Below are 20,264 nucleotides of genomic sequence, written 5' to 3' on the forward strand. Positions count from 1 at the left end.
GGCTTCCGCGCTCCCTTGGCCCCCACAGTCCCCAGGCAGCCAGTGATCTTCTAAACAAATAGGTCAGGGCAGATTTTTTCACTGCTTAACACTTTTCAGTGCTTTTCCATATCACTTGGAATGAGGTCTCATTTCCTTATTGTGACCTGGTGCTGTCCCTCTCCCCAGACGACCCTCCGAGTGATTTGCTCCCACTCTCCCTCCCACTCTGTTCCTGGAGGAGGAGCCCGCCCAGCACGGCTGCCGTCTGAGCCCCTGTGTGTGCTGTTCCCCGCTTGCTCACACCTCTGCCCACATGTCATCCTGCCAGAGAGGCTGCGCAGGAGGGCAGCCCGTCCCCTCTGTCCCCGACTCCCTTCGCCTGGCTGGCATTTCTTCAGGGTCTTTACCGCGCCCTGGTGCTCACAGATTCCTGGTTACTCAGCGTGTCCCTCCCGCAAGCCGTGAGAGGAGGGGTTCCTCTGCGTGGCGGAGCCCCCGGTGCCCACGGCGGTGCTTGGCGCGCACAGCAGAACGCAGTAAATGTCAGCTCAGTGGAGAGTGAAAGGAGTCGATCCCGAGCGGCCTAGTAGAAAATCTGCGTTTAGGACACCGGCATTATGACTTCTTGTAGGCATATAAAATATTCGATAGGTAACGAATTCACATGGTTCCACATTCAAAGGGCATGCAGTGACAGGTCTGACACCCTGTCCCCAGTCGCCCTGTTGCCCTCCTCAGAAGGAACGGGCGCTGAGTTCTCGTGCGTGTTCGCAGGGACGGCCCGCGGTTCCGCACATGGTCACGGCTGCGGCCCTCCTGCCGTTAAAAACTGCGGATTCTAGCATCTGGACTTGTTTTTGTTTTGTTCCATAAACTGTATTTTCCGGGTCATCCTGTGTCCGTGTGTGAAGAGCTGCTTCGTTCTGGCAGTCGCTGCTCACTGCCCTCTGTCCAGACGTCCCATGGTCCCCGGCGGCGGACGTTGGAGGCGTTTCCAGCTCAGTCGTGAGCTGCTGCAGACGGCCGCACAAGTCGCCGTGCCGTGTTGCGGGCACGCCTGGGGAGCGGTCCCTGCGCGTGGCCCGCCGCGCCGAAGGCCGTGCGTGCTGGCGCGCTCGGTGGGCGCGGGCGCACTGCCCCCTGGACAGCGCGCAGTCGTGCGAGCTTCGCCGGTGAGCCGGGTGAGAAACGGGGCGATGGCGGAGCTTCTGCTTCTCCTGCTGCGAGTTAAGCCTCGTTTCGTGTTAAGCGAGTTGTTCATCTCCTACACCTATTTTTCTGCTAGAATTTTGGCCTTTTCATTTTTCCATTGACTTGTAGGGGTTCTCTGGTGTGAATTATTCCTTAACCTGTGATCTGAGTCCCAGGCATTTGGTTCTGATTTTGCTCAAGGTGGTTTTTTCTAGGTAGAAATTTTATTTTATTTTATTTTATTTTTGTAGAAAAAATGTTAACTTTTTCTCATGGCTATGGATTTTGGGTCATACTTAACCCTCCTAACTTTATTTTAAAAAATTTTCATGATTTTTTCTAAGGTTTCATTTTATATCTTTTTACATTTAATATCTCTTTGATACTACCAAGATTTATTCTGGTGTAAGATGTGAGATGGGGTTTCGAACCCCCACCTTTTTGGGGGAGTGAGCGAACAATCGAGATTTTTTGATTTCTTAGGTCTTATACGGGACAAAACCTGCCAGCAGTTTTCTGCTGAACTCTGAGTGGTGGAAACCAGTGGGCCAGGCCTCAGGTCTGGCATAGTTTTCACTGTAAGTCGTGATTGTCTTTATATTACCAAAGTTGACCTCAAAAGAATGATGGAAATATAACCTACTGGTGAGCATGGTTTTGAAACACATTTTGTAGAATTTTCCATTTGGTAAATAAATATTGATGAGATTAGTAATAAAATGTGCAATGATAGTTACTTAACATTATGCACTAAGCCTGAGGACCATGTTTAGTACATCATATAAAACTAAAGAAATGAGGGGTTGGCCTCTCACTGGAGTAACTCGTGTCTGAGGTCCTTTAGCTCCCTTTATTAATGCCTGGGAAAGCCAATTAATAAATAGGAGGGTTTAATGGGGCTTGTGGGTCAGGCGGCTCGCTGCTGCCCACCCCCCATCTCCATACCACTTAACTTGACCGTACCTATTGTCCCATATCTGCTCGCAGTTGCTGTTGTCACCATGCAGCTAACTTTCCCAAGATCTGTAATGGCTCACTTTACTAAAACCGTCAAATCCACACTGAGCCTAGTAAGCAAGTTAGCCTACCAGTGGCCTCTTCAGAGTCCCTCTGTCCCCATTTCTGCGATGAGATGCTCGTACACACGTTTAGCTGGCCAAGCTGACACCTGTTGCCCGCACACCTTCTTGCCTGTCTGCTTGACTTGGTCTCACAAGCGCCCTGCCACCCCCGCCTACGCCACTGCCTGCGTGTTTGACTTCTCACGTTCGCAGAGCCTGCCCTGTCCCTCTTGCTTCCCCTACAGTGCGGTTCTCGTGCGTGGCCCTCCAGCAGAAGCGTCTGCTCAGAAGCAGCAGACGCGCATCTGGGTATCCGCTTTTGACCAGCTGACTCAGGAGCTCTGGGGAGGGGCCCAGCAGTCAGTGTCCTGCTTGCCGGCCAGGTGATCGATGTGGGAGAACCGCGGCCTTAGAGGGTCTCGTTCAGGGGTCTCCGGTCTCCTCACAGCAGACACTCAGTCAAAACGTAGTGGCCGTGTAATTTGTAGGTTACATTTGTAGCAGTTGATTAATTTGGTTATCATCACAGCTGCCATTTATTCAGCGCTTACTCTGTGCTGGGCACTAAACCAGGACCTTCACGTACACTCTCATCCTAACAAGCACTTTGCAAAATAAGTAGTGCCGTTTCCCACTTTCTGGGGGGGAGCTCAGCAGCAACATTTCAGCTTTTTAAAAGTGGAAACATGTACTTTTATGCCCCTTTCTGCATATTCACTTGCTTACACTGTGTCGGAGAAGTGCCGGCAAGAGAGGCCTTGAGGTCATAGGCCGACCTCTGACGGTCACGTGCCGCGCCTTCGTGCTCCACGTGCTACTCAGTGTGTTTGTCTCAGAAACTAACTCGTACTTTTGTCAAGGTATAAATTGGTATATAAATTGATAAGATCTGCCTCCTGAGCTTAGGTTATTTTTACAACTTTAAAAAGCGATGCTACATTGAATTTAGTAAAATCTTAAGTGATTGGAAAAAGTGATTTTGCTGACTTTGCCTTGGTCCGGCTGTGTTTTGAAAGCAAACAAGTATCAGCCGCTGGAGCACTGCTTCGACCCGGGGACGTCGTCATTCTGCTGAGGAGAGGGGGCTGGCCGTCCGGGCTCCGCCGCTTCCTCTCGCCTCTTCGGCCTTGTGCTCCCCCACCCCCGCATTTAGGCGACTAAATAGAAAATCCGTTTATTTTTGAAGTGCTTATGAGGAAGTAATGCTTGTTTGCATGCTAACCCGCTGTACTTCTTGGTCTGAGTGCATTTAACTAATGTAAATTGATGTTATCTGTTTAGTAATGGTAATAGCTAGTGCCGCCGTAGCGCTTTGTGCTGGCATTCTTCCCATTGCTGTGCGCGTTGTAACGCCGTAACCCGGAAGCGCCGTATGTGGCAGAGCGGTTTCTTTACAGCACCCCCGCCCCCCGCCCCGATTCCTGAAACCGCAGACGGTCCCAAACCCGGCGTATGTATTTTTTTCCTATCCATACATACATACCTATGGTAAAGTTTATAAATTAAGCACAGTAAGAGATCACAACAACAACAATAAAATAGAACAATTATAACAAAACAACAATAATAAAGCAGAACAATTATAACAATATGCTGTGGCGAGAACGGCGTGACTGTGGTTTCTCAGTGTTCATGGTCCTGCGCACACGGCGTGGAGACGCTGGACACAGGCACGGACGGCTTCCGGGTGGGACGGCGTGAGTGTCCATCACGCCGCTCAGAGCGGCATGCAGTTTAGACCTTCAGAACGATGTATTTCTGGAATGTTCCATTTAACTCCCAGACCACGGTTGCTCGCGGGTAGCTGACACGGCGGTGCCCCATTCGCTCGTGTTGTGGAATCAGCAGTGCGGAAAGGCAGAGAGCCGGTCGAGGCTCAGGGCGCCAGGAGCAGCCCTGAGGGAGCGCTGGCGGCTCCGGGGGCCTGGAACGCGCCGCTTCGCACTGGCGAAACGGTACGCTGCTCCGCGTTTTTGTTTTCCGGTTTAGGGCCTGCGTGCGGGAGGGGTCGACACGAGAGTTGATCCAGTTGTTTGCCAGGGACCCAGGCAGATGGCAAGTGCCCTGCTGTGAGGGCCGGTGGCCCTCCGGAACGGGACAGTCCTAGGCTTGGATACCCACCTCACAGCGCCTTTCTCCGCCTCGTCGTGCACCCAGCCAGACCCCTGGTGGCGCTCTGCGTGGCCATGCTCCTTCCCCTTTGGGTCCTCACTGCCTGACCTGCATGTATGTGGCTTGAAGTCCAAGAACTTTGGGGGAGGGGTATTAGTACTTGGACTTGCGGTGGAGAAGAACCGGGGACATTATGCTGCTGTGCACCTCTTCGCATTGCAGTGCAGATCGAGTGGCAGTGCCCCACGAGGAGGCGAGAGGGGATCTTCCCATACCGCCCTGAGGACTGCCTTGTGGGTTGTGGACGCAGGTGCTGCTTCTGGGACCTGCTGGTATTTGTAGCCTCAGCCTTTGTCATGATAAGGCAGGGCTGCTAGCCTGCATTTCTCAGCGTTCCCTCTCTGTGCACCCTACTAAAGCTGCTGCCCCCGTCCGCATCCTTCTTATGTTTGCGTACCAAATTCGCGCGCTTCCCTGCTGCCCAGGGTTAGAGGGCCCCGGCTCTGCTGCGGAGGGCGGGTTGTCCAGAAGGCAGGCGGCAGCTGCGGGAGGAGCCAGGAGCGGGCCTGGCTGTTGCTCGGGACATGGCCAGCTCCAGGGCTTTGAAGTACCAGGCGGCGGGCAGCTCCCTGCCCCCTGCTCAGCCTGGAGGAGGTGGCAGCGATTGGAGCGCATCCGTGAACTTGGCACCCGCTGAACGAGTGTCCTTTGGTCTGTGCTAAGCTTAATAGTTTTGTAAAGTCTTTGGTACTTTGTTATAAATAATGTAATGTCAAGGTATGACACCTAGTTGTTTTTCTCTGATGTAGAAAGAAGACCACAAGAGAAAGGAAAGGGGAAAGAAATGAGGGTTTGGGGTTCGACGGCCCTAGGGCTCTTCCTGAGTTACTGGCCATGGTGCGCTTGGTGGGAAGTAAGACCAGAGACAATTCAGTTATGATGTGAACAAAGTGTATGATTTTAGGCAGTTTACTTCTTTGGTCTTAAAATGCAGCATCTTGAGAGCAAATGTGTCTTTTTTTAAAGCTTCACTCCAGCTCTTTGTCCTCTGATTACGTGAATGTGAGACTTAACGTTACCTATATAAGGCCGTTGTATCAGAGATATGTTACACAGTGATTCTGCACCTGGAAATGAGTTGCTTCTTCGGTCTGCTTCTTTGTGAATAGCTTTATATTTAACTTTTTAAGCTAGTAGTTACAGGTTTTTAATTGTGTATGGTTTATTACATGGGATAATGAATGATAAGTGCTTAGACACAAGCAAATGTGCAATTGTTGTCAAGCGTTAACGTTTAGATTATGGTCGATTTCAGCCTTCACTGTGAGCTTCTCACTCCGTTCCGTGCTGGTTGGCCTGCTAACCTACATTTAACATACAGTGCTTTCCCTGTTGAGAGAGACTATGAATACAGTACCATCCCTACTGAACCTAATATTTTTATTTCAGGCCTTGAGATTTTAACTTTTGAAATGATAAGATGCTACTGAATGCAGAAAAACAAATTCTGCTATGCAACCCTTTTAGCTATTTCTGGATCAAGGATAATTACGGATTGAGTTTTCCTAGGATCTCTAGAAAAGCATGGGACTAATGATAAATTCTCAGTTCAATTTTTGTGAGAAAGATAGGGATTCAATTTTAGATCTACTTCAGAGAAAAACAGAGGTAAACTTGGAACAGATTGGATTTCCCAAAGAGGGCTCCGGGGAGTGTTACCTTTATCTGCCACTGTAGCAGATGGGGAACACACAGCGAACCCTTCCTTCAGCCAGGAGCGCCGCTGGAAGTGAGACAGTAGAGCCAGTCATGGCCTCCTCATCCGTCCCGTGAATGATCGGCTCCTTCGGAACTTTCCTGTCCTTTCTCATCCCACAGAGTGACATCGCTGCTGCTACAGAAGCATTAGTAACAGACTCTAGCCGTCCTGATTCATGTGAGACTAAGGATTTGGCCAGTTTGAAAAATATCACCTGTCGGTGATATATCATCTTGCTTATGCATTTACTTGATGTAACAGTAAGCTTCCTTTCATGGTGAATTTTACTGTTCCCCAGCCACAGAGTCTTCTGTGACCCTGTGCTAGGCCATGGCATGCTTTTAAACTACTAGAATAATTTTGAAATAGTCCCAGCAGTTTTTTTGGCCTGTGATTTTTTTTCTATTTAAAAAATTAACATAAGTAATATGTAATTATTGACAAAAAGGTAGAAATTAAGATAGGCAAAAAATTGTTACCTAAATACTACCTCCTTTTTAGTAACCACTGTTAATATTGTGGGGGAATATCTTTTCAAAAATTTTTCTTGCAAATATGTACAAATAAGTAAATATATGGCTCAAACAGAATCATACTTCTTTAATTATGGAAAGTTTCCAACCTACACAAAAGCAGGAGTGGTATAACGAACTGCCATGTACCCAGTTTCTCTAGCTGTCCGCATGTGGCTGGTCTCATCTCTCATCTTGCCCTTATGACAGTATTTTAAAGCAAATCTCAAACATTGTGTCTTTTCTTCTGTATTTTTTCTATAATACATGAACTGTTTGGGGGAAATAAAAACCATGTTTTCACATGTAAAAATCTTAACATTTGAACACAGTCTTTTTGTTGACAGATTCATAAATACTCTTCACAGTTGATTTCTTGATTTATAAGGATCTTTTAATTAACTTTTTTTGCTTTATTCTACAAGACAATCAAAATAACTATACCGTTATTACTAACAATATGATTACAGTAAGAGTACAATTTTAAGATTTCTTTGTAATTCTTTTTCGAATCCCATTTTTTATTATTGTATTTTTCAATTAATGATATAGGATATAATATTCTCCTTTGCTAGTAAGTAAATACCTTCATTTTAAATGGCTACATGACATGTTTACCCATTTCCTTCTTGGAACACATAGGAAGTTAATGTTTTGTTATAAACAAAGCTGAGTTGACCGTCTTTGTTCATGTGTTTGCTCATTAAAAATTTTTATTTTAAATTTAAGATAGCATACGAACAGGAGTATGTATAAGTTTAAGGCTTTATTAATTTTTCACAAGGTAAAATCAACCTCAGATTCAGAGCAGCTCTCCTGGCCACACAGAGGCCCCCTGTCCCCCCCACACACACACCAGGAGTGACCACCGTCCTCACTTGCAACGCTGCACGTTCATTTTCCTCACGTGAACCCATATAGATGGGATTATTTAGTACGGGCTTTTCTACATCTGGCTTCTTTTCCTCAAGATCATTTTTTGAGACCCTTCCACGCTTACTCTCAGCACGAGTATTCTGGTAGGAGTAGTCAGTATAACCCGCCGTTTAGCCTGCTGGACATGGACATTCGTGTTGTGCCAGTCTGGGGCTATGACAGATGGTTTACACACTTGACAAATACTATCTAAAGATTTCTAGGTGTCGAATCTGTGTTTAAAGGAAAGGAGGCTCTTGCTACATGTGGCCAAACTGCCCTGCACGAAGGCTGTGCTGGCTCACTCCCACGGGGGTCAGGCGGGCCTGCCCTCCACGTTCCCGTATGCGCCGGCCTCACTGGTCCATCTTTTGAAACCGGCTGCCACTGCGTTACTAGGGCTGCACCGGTGCCTGATAACTTTCAGGTGCTTAAAGGGGCTTTTTAAAACTCAGGGAAAACTAACACCAGAAGTGCGTGAGTGGCTGTTAGTGAGGTGGCCTTTAAGACAGTTATGCCCTAAAAAAGTATAGGGCTAGTTGGAGAGATGAGACGTATGTGACAAGTGACTAACAGCACAAGTGCCAAGTGAGCAGTCGCGGCGATGCCGTAAGGCTTCAGGTGAGGGAGGAATCAGCGTTTCTTCCCCGGAGTGTTTAGCACAGGCCGGCTCTCTGTTTCTCCCTTTCACTTGAGGCTGCTTTCTTCAGCAGAGGCCTGGTAGGGCAGAGACCGTTTGAGTTACAGAGGCCAAAGCCGCCGTGTTGGCCACCTGCTTTAGCGGCTCGTCTCCCTTCATCGTGTAAGGGAAGTTTAATGTTCTCTCTAGCTCTTGCTTCCTGTTTGGAAATACAGCAGTGTACTGGCTCCAGAATGCCATCATTTGGTGTAAAATTACCGGTACACATCAGTGTCATTCTTCGAAATGTGTGTTATAGATTCAGTAGTCTGTTGTTCCAGCTGTACTCGGGTGATGGAACAAAAAGGGGTGACAGCTTGATGTGGTTGCAAGCACAGCTCTGGGCTCTGTGAAACCTTGGGCAGATCACCGCCCCTCCCTGGGCCTCAGTTTATCTGTGGGAGGAGGAAAGGGCCTCTGCACGGTTGGGGACTTAGGGCCCTTCTCGAATGGAACGGGCGCGCCTCTGCCGGTCCCCGCGTCACCAGTGCGCTGTGCCGACGGGCGAGCTCACGGCCAGTCAGAGTGGGAAGCCGCGGGGTCTGGGCGCAGCAGCCCCCGGGCTCCTCCCGCCCGCCGCGGGGGCTGCAGTGTACCGGCCTCACCACAGCGTTTTCGGAAGGTCGTGGACTTCCCCACCTGCAACCCCTTTCAAAGGGAACTTTTAAAAAACGATTTTCTCAGAATTTCAAATGAGTATTTTGCAGAAATGAAAGTGCCTTCCTCTTCTTCTGTTTGAGATGTCGCTATTCCCTTAGGAAGAGGAGTGCGTATTTCTATGCACATTTAATAGACGAGTTTAATAAACAGGTCATTTGAGTATGTCAGCGTTTTAATGTGATGAGATCTGGTGTTGTGTGCAAATTGAATTTATCTGATGTTTACTCTTAGTTTTTCTTTAATGAAGAGTCAGTATTTCATTAGCCCAAACGAAGCACCACCACAACCATTCGTAGCGTTTGGTATTGTAATAAGGGACTTAACCTGAGCATGGAGAACAACCTCAGAAAAAGAAGAAATGGCGAAGATGTCGCAGTTTAGCACTTGAGTTTATTTTTTCAAGCATACTCTAAGGGAAAAGGGATAGACTTTACATAGCTAATAGCTTTTAAGTGACAGGCTGCGTTGGGAAAAAACGGTGATGCGTGGTAAGGACAGAAGGCTGTCATTTCCGCAGACGCATGACTGACAGTGCTGGGCCTGGGAGGAGATGCCTCGTGCTGCAGCCCTGCTCCCCCCGCCCCCCCCCCCCCCCCCCCCAGGCAGGTCTCCAGAGGAGGCTCCCCGGCCCCTGCGAGACGTGGTCCTTTGGTGAATACCAGGCAGTTCCAGACTGTCGCTGTGGAATTTTATGGGACACATTTTCCGCATTTTGTAGCTGTGCACCTCTTCTCATTGTGGAGTGACCGCATCTCATTATGCACCTGTGTTCTGAGGTGTCTGGCTCTGCGTCCTTCCCTTCTCTCTCCCTTTGTGGGGTCTTCTGCCCCACTTCTTGTGGCCTCACTGCCGCCACGTGAGAGGAGCTCTGGAATTCGAGGGGTGGGTGCTCAGTCCAGGGTCACGGCCCATCAGAAGCGTGGTGACGCAGGGATGGTTTGCTTCCGGTCCGGGAATGGGTCTGGCGTGCCAGCGCTCGGGTGCTAATATGTCTGCGAATGAGGGAGGAAAGAGGAAAGGGAAGGTGCCCTCATCTAGGAAAATTATATTGGAAGGAAAGCATGCCCTGAGCTTGGGCTCTGCGGCTGTCTTCAGGAAATGAGGGCAGAAAGAAATATTCCTGTTTTTCCTTGTTTATATTTCTTTGTAGGTGTTAATGAATACTGAGAATTTTCAAAGCCTGTATGATAAGCAGAGAGTCTTATATATTCAGGAGAAATACAGGTTTAAAAGAGAGGAACTCAGTTTTCTCAGGGCCTGTTCAGGGCCAGGCATTGTGCTTCGGCTTCAATATCTTCCTCCAGTTGAATAAAACAGCCCTGGAGGTCAACGCATTGAGGAGACAGGTCAGGAATCTGGGCCAGATGAGCAAGGCGGAGTGTGTGACTCCCACTCCAGCAGGCGGAGGGACATGGAGTCACACAGTGATAGTGTTTAGAACTAGGTGCTACCTGAGATCGTGTCAACTTCCTGTCACAGCAACATGACGCAGTGGAAGGAGCACGGGTTGGAATTTAGACAGCCACTTGCTTCCTCCCGACAGCTGACTCCTCACCCTGTTTATAGAGTGAGAGCGGCCATAACGGTCAGGGCGCAGGTTTGTGCACAAACGGGCGCCTGCGAAGGCGCGAGCTGCTAGGGTTTTGCTCAGCAGAAGGATTATGTTTAGCTTTTCTGTGTCTGGCTGTGGCCCCTTCTGGTTCCTCACCCCTCTCTTCCCCTCATGTGGGTTCATATTTGCAGTGGATAGTCACTGATGCCGCCTGTGTCGCCAGGCCCAAAACAAGCCCTGTTCTCTTCACGCAGCAAAACTGGGCAGTTGGGTGACATTTTTTTCCTACTGGGATGAGTGATCCCAAAGCTAACTGACTTAACACCCCTGGTACCTTGTTTCTAAGTGCTAGACGCCTCAGATGCCGGGAATGCCAGTCGCGCAGGCCTTTGGGGCGTGACTCGGACCGTGGACCGGACGGCGGGTCGTGCGTGGGGCTGAGGCGTCAGCGGCAGGGCCAGGTCCGGACGCTGGGAGCTGCGCCGACCCGGCCGGGCCCCCCGCGCTGTGCGCGCACATCGCCGTCTGGGATTTTCCTCATTAGAGCCAGCTTGTTTTCCACAAGGGGAAGGAAATTTTGGTTGAATGGCACATCGAACTGTGTTCGCCAAGTGACTGTCTCTCACCTCAGAGCGGTCAGTCTCGTTTCATTCAGCCTGTGACTTGGGAGACTGGCGTCTCCCCAGCTTTCGGTCGGGACGGCCAGCTAGGTGTGGTCCAGCCCCAGACTGCGGGCTCATCCCTCGCAGGCTCTAGGGACCCCCAGTCTGTGTAGGTGAAAAGTCTCCTCCAAGAAGCACTGGGGAGCGGTCCTTGTGACGCGGCGTCTTTTGGATCCCAAGTCTTAAGATGGGACTCCGGGGGCCCCTCCTTTCCGAGGAGGTGGTCCTTGCGGCCCCGGGCAGTGAGCCCGGGTGTGCTTTTGGCGCTGGCGTCGGCTGTCTGGGACGCGGTCGGAGGCATGGCAGCAGAGAGCACTGCGTCCGTGCTCTCCAGATTTCCAGAGGCACCTCGGAGACCTCGGATGCCGCGGGACTGGCCATTCAGGCCGTCATGACTCAGCAGCCTCCTGGCCTTTTTGTTGTTTTTAAAAGGACCTTCATAGTATATGGGATAGCGTTAACATGGGATAGCGTTAACATACGACAGCTCACAAATGTGGCATGTAGCGGGAGGCACTGGGGTAGGTAGAGAATGCCTCCCCGAGGCGAGGTCAGGAAGAGGCGCGGTCACGCTGCCACAAGCAGAAGTAGCGGGGGTTGGGGGTAGGGGGCTTTTTGGGGGAAGGAGGCAAGTGCCTCGGGGAGCAGGGGCAATGAGGCTCTTCTTTGGAGGGCTCGTGGGCGCCAGGCTCAGGAGTTCAGCCGCTGTTCTGTTATGCCTGGCAGAGCCGGGGAGGGTTTGAGTGGGAGAATGGCCTTAGGCTTCACGAAGATTAATCTGGCAAAGTGTGTGGGTCGAATTGGAAGTGGGTAGCCATCGGTGGAAAGAGCCTGGTGCTAAGCCAAGGAGGCTGACCTAGGTTGAGTAAATGCTCGTTGGGGCCATGCTAAGCCAACTGAGGAAGGACCGGCCAGATGCAGACACCGAAACTGCCATTCGTGTTGGGGGCGCCGTACTGGGGACCTGGCTGAGGCACCAGGCTTAAGCATGGGCGAGGGCTCGGGAGTGACTTCTGGGGGAGACGAGCGAGACGGGTAGGGCTGGATTGGGCATGTGGCAGCTGTTCGGTATGCTTAGTAAAATGACTCATTTCTGGCAAGTTCCATGGGACAGGTGCTCTCCGAGGTGCTTCTCGCATGAGGAAGGGGAATGTGAGGTTTTGGGGAAACGAAACCCACCTTTTGTACTTGCACTGCTCCCACGTATCAGAATCTGACGTGCATTTTTCACAGGAGTCTTTCTGAGCTCTTGTCCATGCCACACCAAATGCTTCTGGGTCCTCAGGGTATGTCGGGGGCAGGTTCCCCCGAACATGCCTTCTCTGAGCCCCACCGACAGCCGTGGCAGGGTGCCGAGGCCCTGGCAGGCCTGCTGGGCCCGCGGCAGCTCTTCCCCTCCGGTGGGCTGGGCAGTCCCAGGTTCAGGGCCCTCCTCGTCCTCGTCTGCAGGCCTGGCGGGCTCGGGGTGGAGGTGAGCGCTGCTGCAGGCCTTTGCTGTGCGGGCGAGGTAAATGCTCGTTGGGGCCATGCTAAGCCAACCAAGCTGACTCCATATTTCAGCAGTATTTGTCATAAAAAGAATTCCAGGGATTTGAAGGATCAAAAGTCCAAGAAAAACAAACATGACATTTTAAAGTTTGTACTTTTTGATTGAGGATTTTTGCAACCAGCTCTGTTTTAGTAGCAAGAATTTTAATCTAGCATCTGAAATTTTCCTGTGAAGTTGAGAGTGAGACCCTGACGTTCGTAATCAGTAATGCGTTATACAGACACTAATGAGCACAACAGTGAAATTTAATCCTACCACTGAAAACATGAGAAACAATCGTAGTTTCCTTCATTCAGCAGATACCGAGCGTTCGTGACACCCCGGGTACTCGGCCGGGGCCGAATAAGCAAATGTGATCCAATTCTTAAAGTTGGCAAGACATTTTAATAAATCAGTTTTACTATAAAATTGATACTTAGGAGTTCAGATAATTGGCAATAATCAGGATGCAGAAACATTAAAGAAGTCCCATAGCGTCCGAATCCACCAGAAAGCTGAGAAACAAAAGCTGATTTCGTGGACCAGTACCGCGTCACTTTAACAAAAAAAGTTCTCCTTAAAGGAATTTTTATTCGAATTTTTTATTGTAATTGTAATTTTATTGTAATTGATGATAACAGACATAAAACAATACTGTAATCATAAGTGATTAACCACTGAATTTTGTGGAACGGATGAGGTCCTTGAGAAATGAGATGAAGGAGACAGCCAGGGAGCGGCAGTGTGAGCCGCTTGCTGCAGGCGGCGGGGCTGGGGCTGGCGGGTGAGATTCCTGGGATCGGGGACACAGGGGCAAAGGGTTCTGTCCCCCCGAGAGGGTGACCTCGCGAAGCCGGGAAGGAGGGCTGCGGCCTGCACCAGGCCTGGGACGCGCGGGGCGGGGGGGTGGCGGGGGGCGAGACAGCGCCAGGCCCCAGCCCCTCAAGTCCTCCCCAGGTTCCTCAGCTGGGAAGTGCGGGCAGCGTCTCCTGCTGCGCCGAGGGCACTGTGGGATCGGCTGAGGTGACGAGTGTGCAGTTCCGGGGCGGAGAGGGCGTCCTGGGCGGGGGGTGGGGGGAAGCTGGTGCTGCTCTCGGGGAACGGAGGGGACCAGAGCACAGAGGGCAGGGCTGCTGGCATGTCCTCACACCCCGATGCCATGGAAATTAGGAAGCCACGCGACCCCAAGCAGGATGGGACAGGGATGAATTAATAATGAAAGCTACCTTTTGGATGCTTCTGTGTACTCTGCTTGTGGCCATTACCTGCCGGCCTCACCAGCGCTCCGCGGCGGGGCTGGCGGGCGGTGGTTCTCTGAGGTTCAGAGAGAGGAAACAGGCACCTTGCCCAAGGTCACCTCCCTACCCGGAGCGAAGGCAAGGCCGACCCTCGGTCTGTCTGGTTCTAAGGTCAGTCCCCTTCCTCCTACCAGACGCCTCGTCCTCCGCTCGGGAAGTGTCTGTTGGCTGCTGACCCGTGGGGAGAGGTGTGGCTGGCTCGGGGAGTTACTGCTGCTGCCGCAAGGTGTGTGAGTTGGGAGTACACGGCCACACCCCCACCCGCAAAGAAGGTGGAGGGACCGGAAGTCGGTGGGGACAGAGACGGGGCCTGGTGATTGGCTGTAGAGGAAAGAGGGCAAGGCGAGTCGGAGATGACTGTGCTGGCTTGGGCTCCAGAGGACGCAGGTACCACGGGCGGTGTCCGTGGGTTTCTCAGAAGGGTAGTTTCTCGTGGGCACACACCCAGCAATCCCTGCAGGCTTCACAGTGATTCTTGCTTGATATAGGCAGCATGTTGCCTGGCCAGATTTCTGTTCTAGAATGATCTATGCCACTGGGGATTGGGAGGGAGGAGTGACCTGAGGTAAGAGAGTCTAAGTGTTCCTTGGGCCTGGGCCCGGGCCTTTTGCATCAAGGACAGTGCTTCTGCCAGTGTTGGAGGACCAGTCTTTTAAATTGCTAGTCGATCTAAACTGATACTTTTGTAAAATAAAAAAAGAATTACTAGGAAAAGAAACAGAAAAACGTGCAGAATGCAGACTCTCATTTTTTATTACTAGATTCAACAGATATAAAATTACTCTGTCAAACTGCCATAAAAATTTCTAAAGCTTATTCTCGACTTCTGCATTTAATTTTGAGTACAGACTATTAAACCGTTTGTGGACGGGTACGCTTTAAGGGCAGTGATCTAGGAAGAAAGTTTGTTAAGCAAATCAGTAAACAGGGTGTTTACATGAGTATTTACATGATTTAAGAGTAAGAGGAATCTTTCAGTTAGCATATCACATGCTTCAGGTGTTCACTATGGCTTAATTATGGGCGACACCTTTCCGGTGGTGTTTCACGTTAGGGGGCGGGGATCTGAAGCCGCTGGCGAGGACCTCGAGGACCTCACCGGACCGCGGGTGCTGCGTGGAGTCCGCGCGGCACCCCGCAGCAGGCCTTGGAGACGCGGGCGCCTTTACTTCCTCTTGTCCTGAGAACTGGCGTATGTGCTTTTGCTCATTTAACTCACATTAATAGGTTTTCTTTGTTAATTTTCGGCTTACCTTTGAAGAGATTTTTATATTTCAGTGGATAATTTTGGCTATGTTCTTTATTTTTTATTTTTTTATTATTGTAAATGGCTTTTTCTTTATTTTTTATTTTTAACATTTTATTTCTTTACTCTCTCCCCCCTAGGAATATTCTTTTAGGGGGAAGTTCCCTAAGCAAATGTTTTTTAAAAAGTCTCAAGAGTTATACATGCTGCTATAGAGATCATGTCATAATTTAATCGGTTCATATTTCAGATTCGATTTCTGTCTCTAGATGCCAGTATATCTTATTTTATATTTTGAGCTATTGTACATTCGCTGATGTCTTTCTCATTCTGAGGCGATTTGCTGTGTTGTTCTCTTAGCCTAGAAGTCTCTCTCCTGCCTTTAGTGCCCAGCTTAGGGACCTTCCCTCAGCGCCTGGCCTCCGCTGGGCTGGCTCGAGTCCCCGCCTTGTGGCGCTCTCTCCCTCCCCTCCCATTCCCTTCGCCCCCTTTCCCCCTCACCCCGAAGTCAGGACTGCCCTTGGTTTTGTATCATACCTCAGGTGATGCTTTCCAAGGCTCTTTCCTGCATCTGCTCTCTCGTTTCATCCTGAGGACCATCCCTTGAGGTCGGGATCGGCAGGGCGGAGCTGCCTCCTCCTCCCAGAGGCCGGAGGCTGGGCAAGGGCGTCGTCCTTCGTCCGCACCCCTCAGCCATGCGCCCCCACAGCGCCTGGTACCCCTGGGTCCAGACTTCCAGACGCGCTCGGGTTTTGAGTTTGTGCAAAGGCCTGTCATCCGGAGGTCCTCTTTCTACTCGGTGTTCACATTTGCTCTCTGAAAAGTCAGACTTAGAATCCTCGCCGTGTCACAGGCCTCCTGGGAAGGAGGAACTTCGGCACCAGCGCGGGGCGTGGCGTGCGCCCCCGAAGCCGGGCAGCGGGCAGCGTGAGCTGCGAGCTGCTCAGGGCGTGCCGATGGCCCTCCGCACCGGGGGCGGAACAGCAGGTGTGGAGGGGGTGGGCTTCCTTTATTTCAGCAGTAACAGTCCAGCGTACTGGATCGCACAGAACATTTCTCGTGAAGAAAAGCATCCTGCTTTGGAAGGAGGGAGGCACGTTGAAAAATCACGTTTAGTCCAAGTCCAAGTCATTTGCACTTGACTTTGAGGCCTGTGGGGGTGTGTGTGGGGGGGTGTTTTCTCCCTCTTTATCGTCAAACAGACTTGGGTTCCAAAGTCGCCCTGCCACATCGTAGGTAGGTATGGTGACCTTGGTTGGGTTATTTAACTTCCCTAAACCTGTTTTCTCATCTGTAAAATGGCAAAACATTATCTAACTTGAAGGACCATTGTAGAGATGAAAGATGATGCATGCCCTGCACTGAGGGAGCGTGGGCTCCGTAGGTGAAGGTTACCTGTTAGTGTACGCGGGGGAGGGCCGGGAGAGGGCGGGACCCAGCAAGGGAGCGCCTGCCTGCCGGCTGCGGTCTTGGTTCCCAAACCTGAGTGGGCATCAGGATCCCCCGGAGGCCTTTTGAAACTACAGCTTGCTGAGCCTGCCCCGTCCTTTCTGACTCCTGTGCCCTAGTGTGAGGCTGGAGAATTTGCATTCCTGAGTTTCCAGGTGATGCTGCTGCCACTGCTGGTCTGAGGGCCACACTGTGAGGAGCACTGGGCTGCAGGCAACTCACCAGTGAGCACTGAGGGGCTGTAGCTGCACTTGGAAGCCGAGCCTTCCGTGCTTAGGGTTCCCCGCTGGAGAATGCTCGGAACGCACCTTGCGCATCCTGCGTTTAGTATCAGGGGGTTTTCCTCCTGCAGTCCAGGAGTCTTTGTTGAATACACGTGAAGAAGAGGTTGAGAAAGTACCAGTTACAAACATTATGGATAGTCTAACAATGTCAGATTGGCTGAGGGGTGTGAAAGTGCTTTTATAAAATGCTAACGTCTGAAAAAGTATTTTAAATACCTTTGTTTTTAAGATTTAACATCATAGTGGAATATAAAATAGTGTGACTTAGATTTCTCATCTCAATGTGCTGTTTACCGTATGTATTTTTCTCTTTCTCCTCCAGGCTGCTGACTTGAGTAAACCAATAGATAAAAGGATATACAAAGGGACACAGCCTACTTGCCATGACTTCAACCACCTAACAGCCACAGCAGAAAGTGTCTCTCTCCTAGTGGGCTTTTCCGCAGGTCAAGTCCAGCTGATAGACCCCATCAAAAAAGAAACTAGCAAACTATTTAATGAGGAAGTAAGTAGCACCCTGTCTAAGCTGTTAAGATTCCCTTTAAGAATTTATATGTCCTTTCCAAGGGTAGTGGGTCTCATGCTTTGAGCTAAGTCCATTTCTCATTCTCTTGGCCGTCCTGCTTAGCAGTGCCCAGATTTAAAAGCGGTGAATTAACTCATGGACTTTTACTTGTTCTTTGGGGTGACTGTTTTGTGAATTTTTTTTTTTCTGGAAAATGTTCAGGTATCTATAGCAGGTGCTTTAAAATTTTTATAATGGAGATATGGGTGAGACTATAACTTGATATTTATAGATTAAAAAAGAAAATATAGAATTCCAGACTTTGTTCGTATCACCAGAAAATTTCATACAGTTCAAAGGATTCGATGACATTTTCTTAGGTCGCTTTCGTGTGTATGTTTGACAGGCGTTTGGCTAAGGAATCACGCTCTCGCTCTTGAAAATATTTCCTGTAAAATCACCTCTGACATAGTTAGAAATCCTGGCACTTAAAATTGGATCCCACGGCACAGCCGTTGCCAGTGGTGTAGTGTGTCGTGGAGTTGCTGGGATCTTCGGTTTCCTTCTGGAAGAAGCCCGAGATAGCTGGGCTGTGTCGTCTGTTCAGAAACACGTGAGGACTGTTAACCAGACCGGCGGAGACGGCCAAGTCGGTTGTGTGTGTTAGGGCTGCTGGAGAGGCGCTTGCGCCCCAGGATCACCGCTGCGGGGCAAACGGCTCTCTCCGCTGTTCAGGCACGCCTTAGCCAGCAGGGGAGGGCGACGGAGGCTTGCTGGGCTAGAAGTCCTAAGTTCTACCCTGTTTGCGACCTCTGCCCTGATGCGACAGGGGTCAGGTCATGTGGGACCCCTCTCTGAGGAAGGACAGTGGTTTCGATGCCACTGACTGAGAACAGAAGCACACCATGGGTTCAGGCTCTTAAGAAATAATTTGGGGACGGATATTCAGCTTGACAAATGCGGTTAAAATCCTGATTCGCTTGCTGTATGGCAGATGCTGTCATACGTCCCCAGCATCCGTTCAAGGTGCCCCCGTGTGGCATTGCCGGTGGGGTTGGGGAACCTTTGAACCATGCCGTCTCCTCTCTAGCTGCATTTGGGTCGGCTGGCAACAGAGTTTGCCATCTGGATTGACGAACTGTGGAGGAGAAGTATTTCATCCCATTTTCCATTAAAAAACAATCTTAAGGAGAAATTTATTCTTATTTACCTAGATATTTTACTAATATCATCTAAGGAAGGGATTTCTAAGTTAGCTGGATTTTCATTCATTCATTCATTCACTCACTGCGCATGAGAGCAGAGCCGCAAAACCAGCCTTCTCTGCACCGTCGATAGAAGTCGTGAATTCGGGCGGCTCCTGGGTTTTGTTTGTGTCGGCAGGGACGTGCCATTGAGAGGGAAGGGAGTGAAGCCCTGCGAAAGGCTGTCAGTAAACAAGGGCGGGAGGCCGCTCTGCTGAGGGTGGCACAGAATGCCACTTAGAGAACAAGAAGGCTTTGTGTGTCATCGCTGGGGGAGGGCGGGAGCGGAGACCACAGGTCCCCGGAGTGTCAGGGCCCTGCGGGCACTCAGACGCATCAGCCCGACCCGCCCTGGCTCTGGACAGCCGGGGGCAGCGGGCTAGAAAGCACCTCCTCGCTCCTAATGAAGCAAGCATGAGTTACATTTTATTTGAAAAATGGCTGTTCACAGTGCTAGGACTGTGTGTGATGTCATGCCAACTTGGACTTGACAACGTGAGGCTACAATTGATTGCCCTTCACAGTAAGGAAAGTCTTTGGCTGCACGGATGACGTTTTCATCCGATTTTGGTCAGGGGGTCTCAGAGCAAGGGTCGTCATGTTTGTTTCTCAGAGCGTGCCCGGAACGGTCGTTGGCACAGTCACCACGCCACGCTTTGCGCTGCCCTGAGCGTTAGAGCGCTTCATGTATTCCCTCTGGGGATGGTGTGCAGCTGTTGCCATTTTCCAGATGGGGAGATGGTCACAGAGAAGGCAAGTGAAGTGTCCAGATCAGGTGCACGTGGATGGTAGAGTTGGGACTGGACATGGATTCCATAAGCTCTCGCTCTTCGGGGACGTGCGCCCCACCACGGAAGCGGGACAGGCCCTGTCCTCCCGGGAGCTCAGTCCGGAAGCTGCACGCGCAGCACGGGGGCGCGTGTTTTCCCGGGGCCGTGCCCGGGCGGCCCGGCGACACGCGGCAGCCGCGTTCTGCAGTGTGTGTCAGATGTCCTCAAACGAACGCAGACGTCAAGCTCGGCAGAAGTCTGAGAAGGCTTCCAGAAGGTGCCATTTGACATCTGGGTCTTGAACGATGGAGGGGATTTGGGGGAGGGGGAGACAGGCCTTCAGAGCTGGAACGCACAGTGTGACGTGGCGGGGAACAGCCTGGAACCAAGGGCAGCCAAACCACAGCCTGCGGCCCCGGGGTGGCAGCACTCAGCTGGACCGAAGATGCCCTTTCACAACATGCGACAAGTTTGGCTCTGACCCTGGAGGCTGTGGGGGAGCCTCTGGGCCTCTACTCAAGGCAGCGACAGGGCCAAATGCGTTGTCTTGCGGAAGGTGGATTAGAATGAGGAGAGAAGGAAGGTAGCAAGCCCAGCGACGAAGCTCTAATAACTGTCCGGGTGAGAGCCAGGGGCCTGAACTGGAGTTGTGGCCATTTTTTCATTTGACAGACCTCGATTACCTGCCGTGTGCTTATCACTGGGTATGCGGCGGCAGATAACTCCTGCCCTGCTGTTACCCCTCTCAGAGAGGGGGGAGAGGTGTGACTAGAGGTACCACACACACGCACACACGCACACACACGCACACATGCACACATGCACACACACGCACACACGCACACATGCACACAC

At 50.8% G+C, this 20,264-nt stretch overlaps 1 protein-coding gene across 9 annotated transcripts in view; it reads left to right on the forward strand.

Annotated features, from left to right (window-relative positions):
- WDR20 (WD repeat domain 20) overlaps nt 1-20,264 on the forward strand; it is a 54,364-nt gene that overhangs the window by 14,649 nt on the left and 19,451 nt on the right. For 6 of the 9 annotated variants that reach the window (XM_016166010.2, XM_016166007.2, XM_016166009.2 and 3 more), the window contains exon 2: nt 17,213-17,395. The exons of the other annotated variants lie outside the window; for them this stretch is intronic. In XM_016166010.2, coding sequence (XP_016021496.1) covers nt 17,213-17,395 — 183 coding nt within the window. The remainder of the gene's footprint in view (nt 1-17,212; nt 17,396-20,264) is intronic. 9 annotated transcript variants of the gene reach the window in all.

This window comes from Rousettus aegyptiacus, unplaced genomic scaffold (genome assembly GCF_014176215.1).
Source record: "Rousettus aegyptiacus isolate mRouAeg1 unplaced genomic scaffold, mRouAeg1.p scaffold_m13_p_3, whole genome shotgun sequence".
In the NCBI taxonomy this organism is placed as follows: domain Eukaryota; kingdom Metazoa; phylum Chordata; class Mammalia; order Chiroptera; family Pteropodidae; genus Rousettus; species Rousettus aegyptiacus.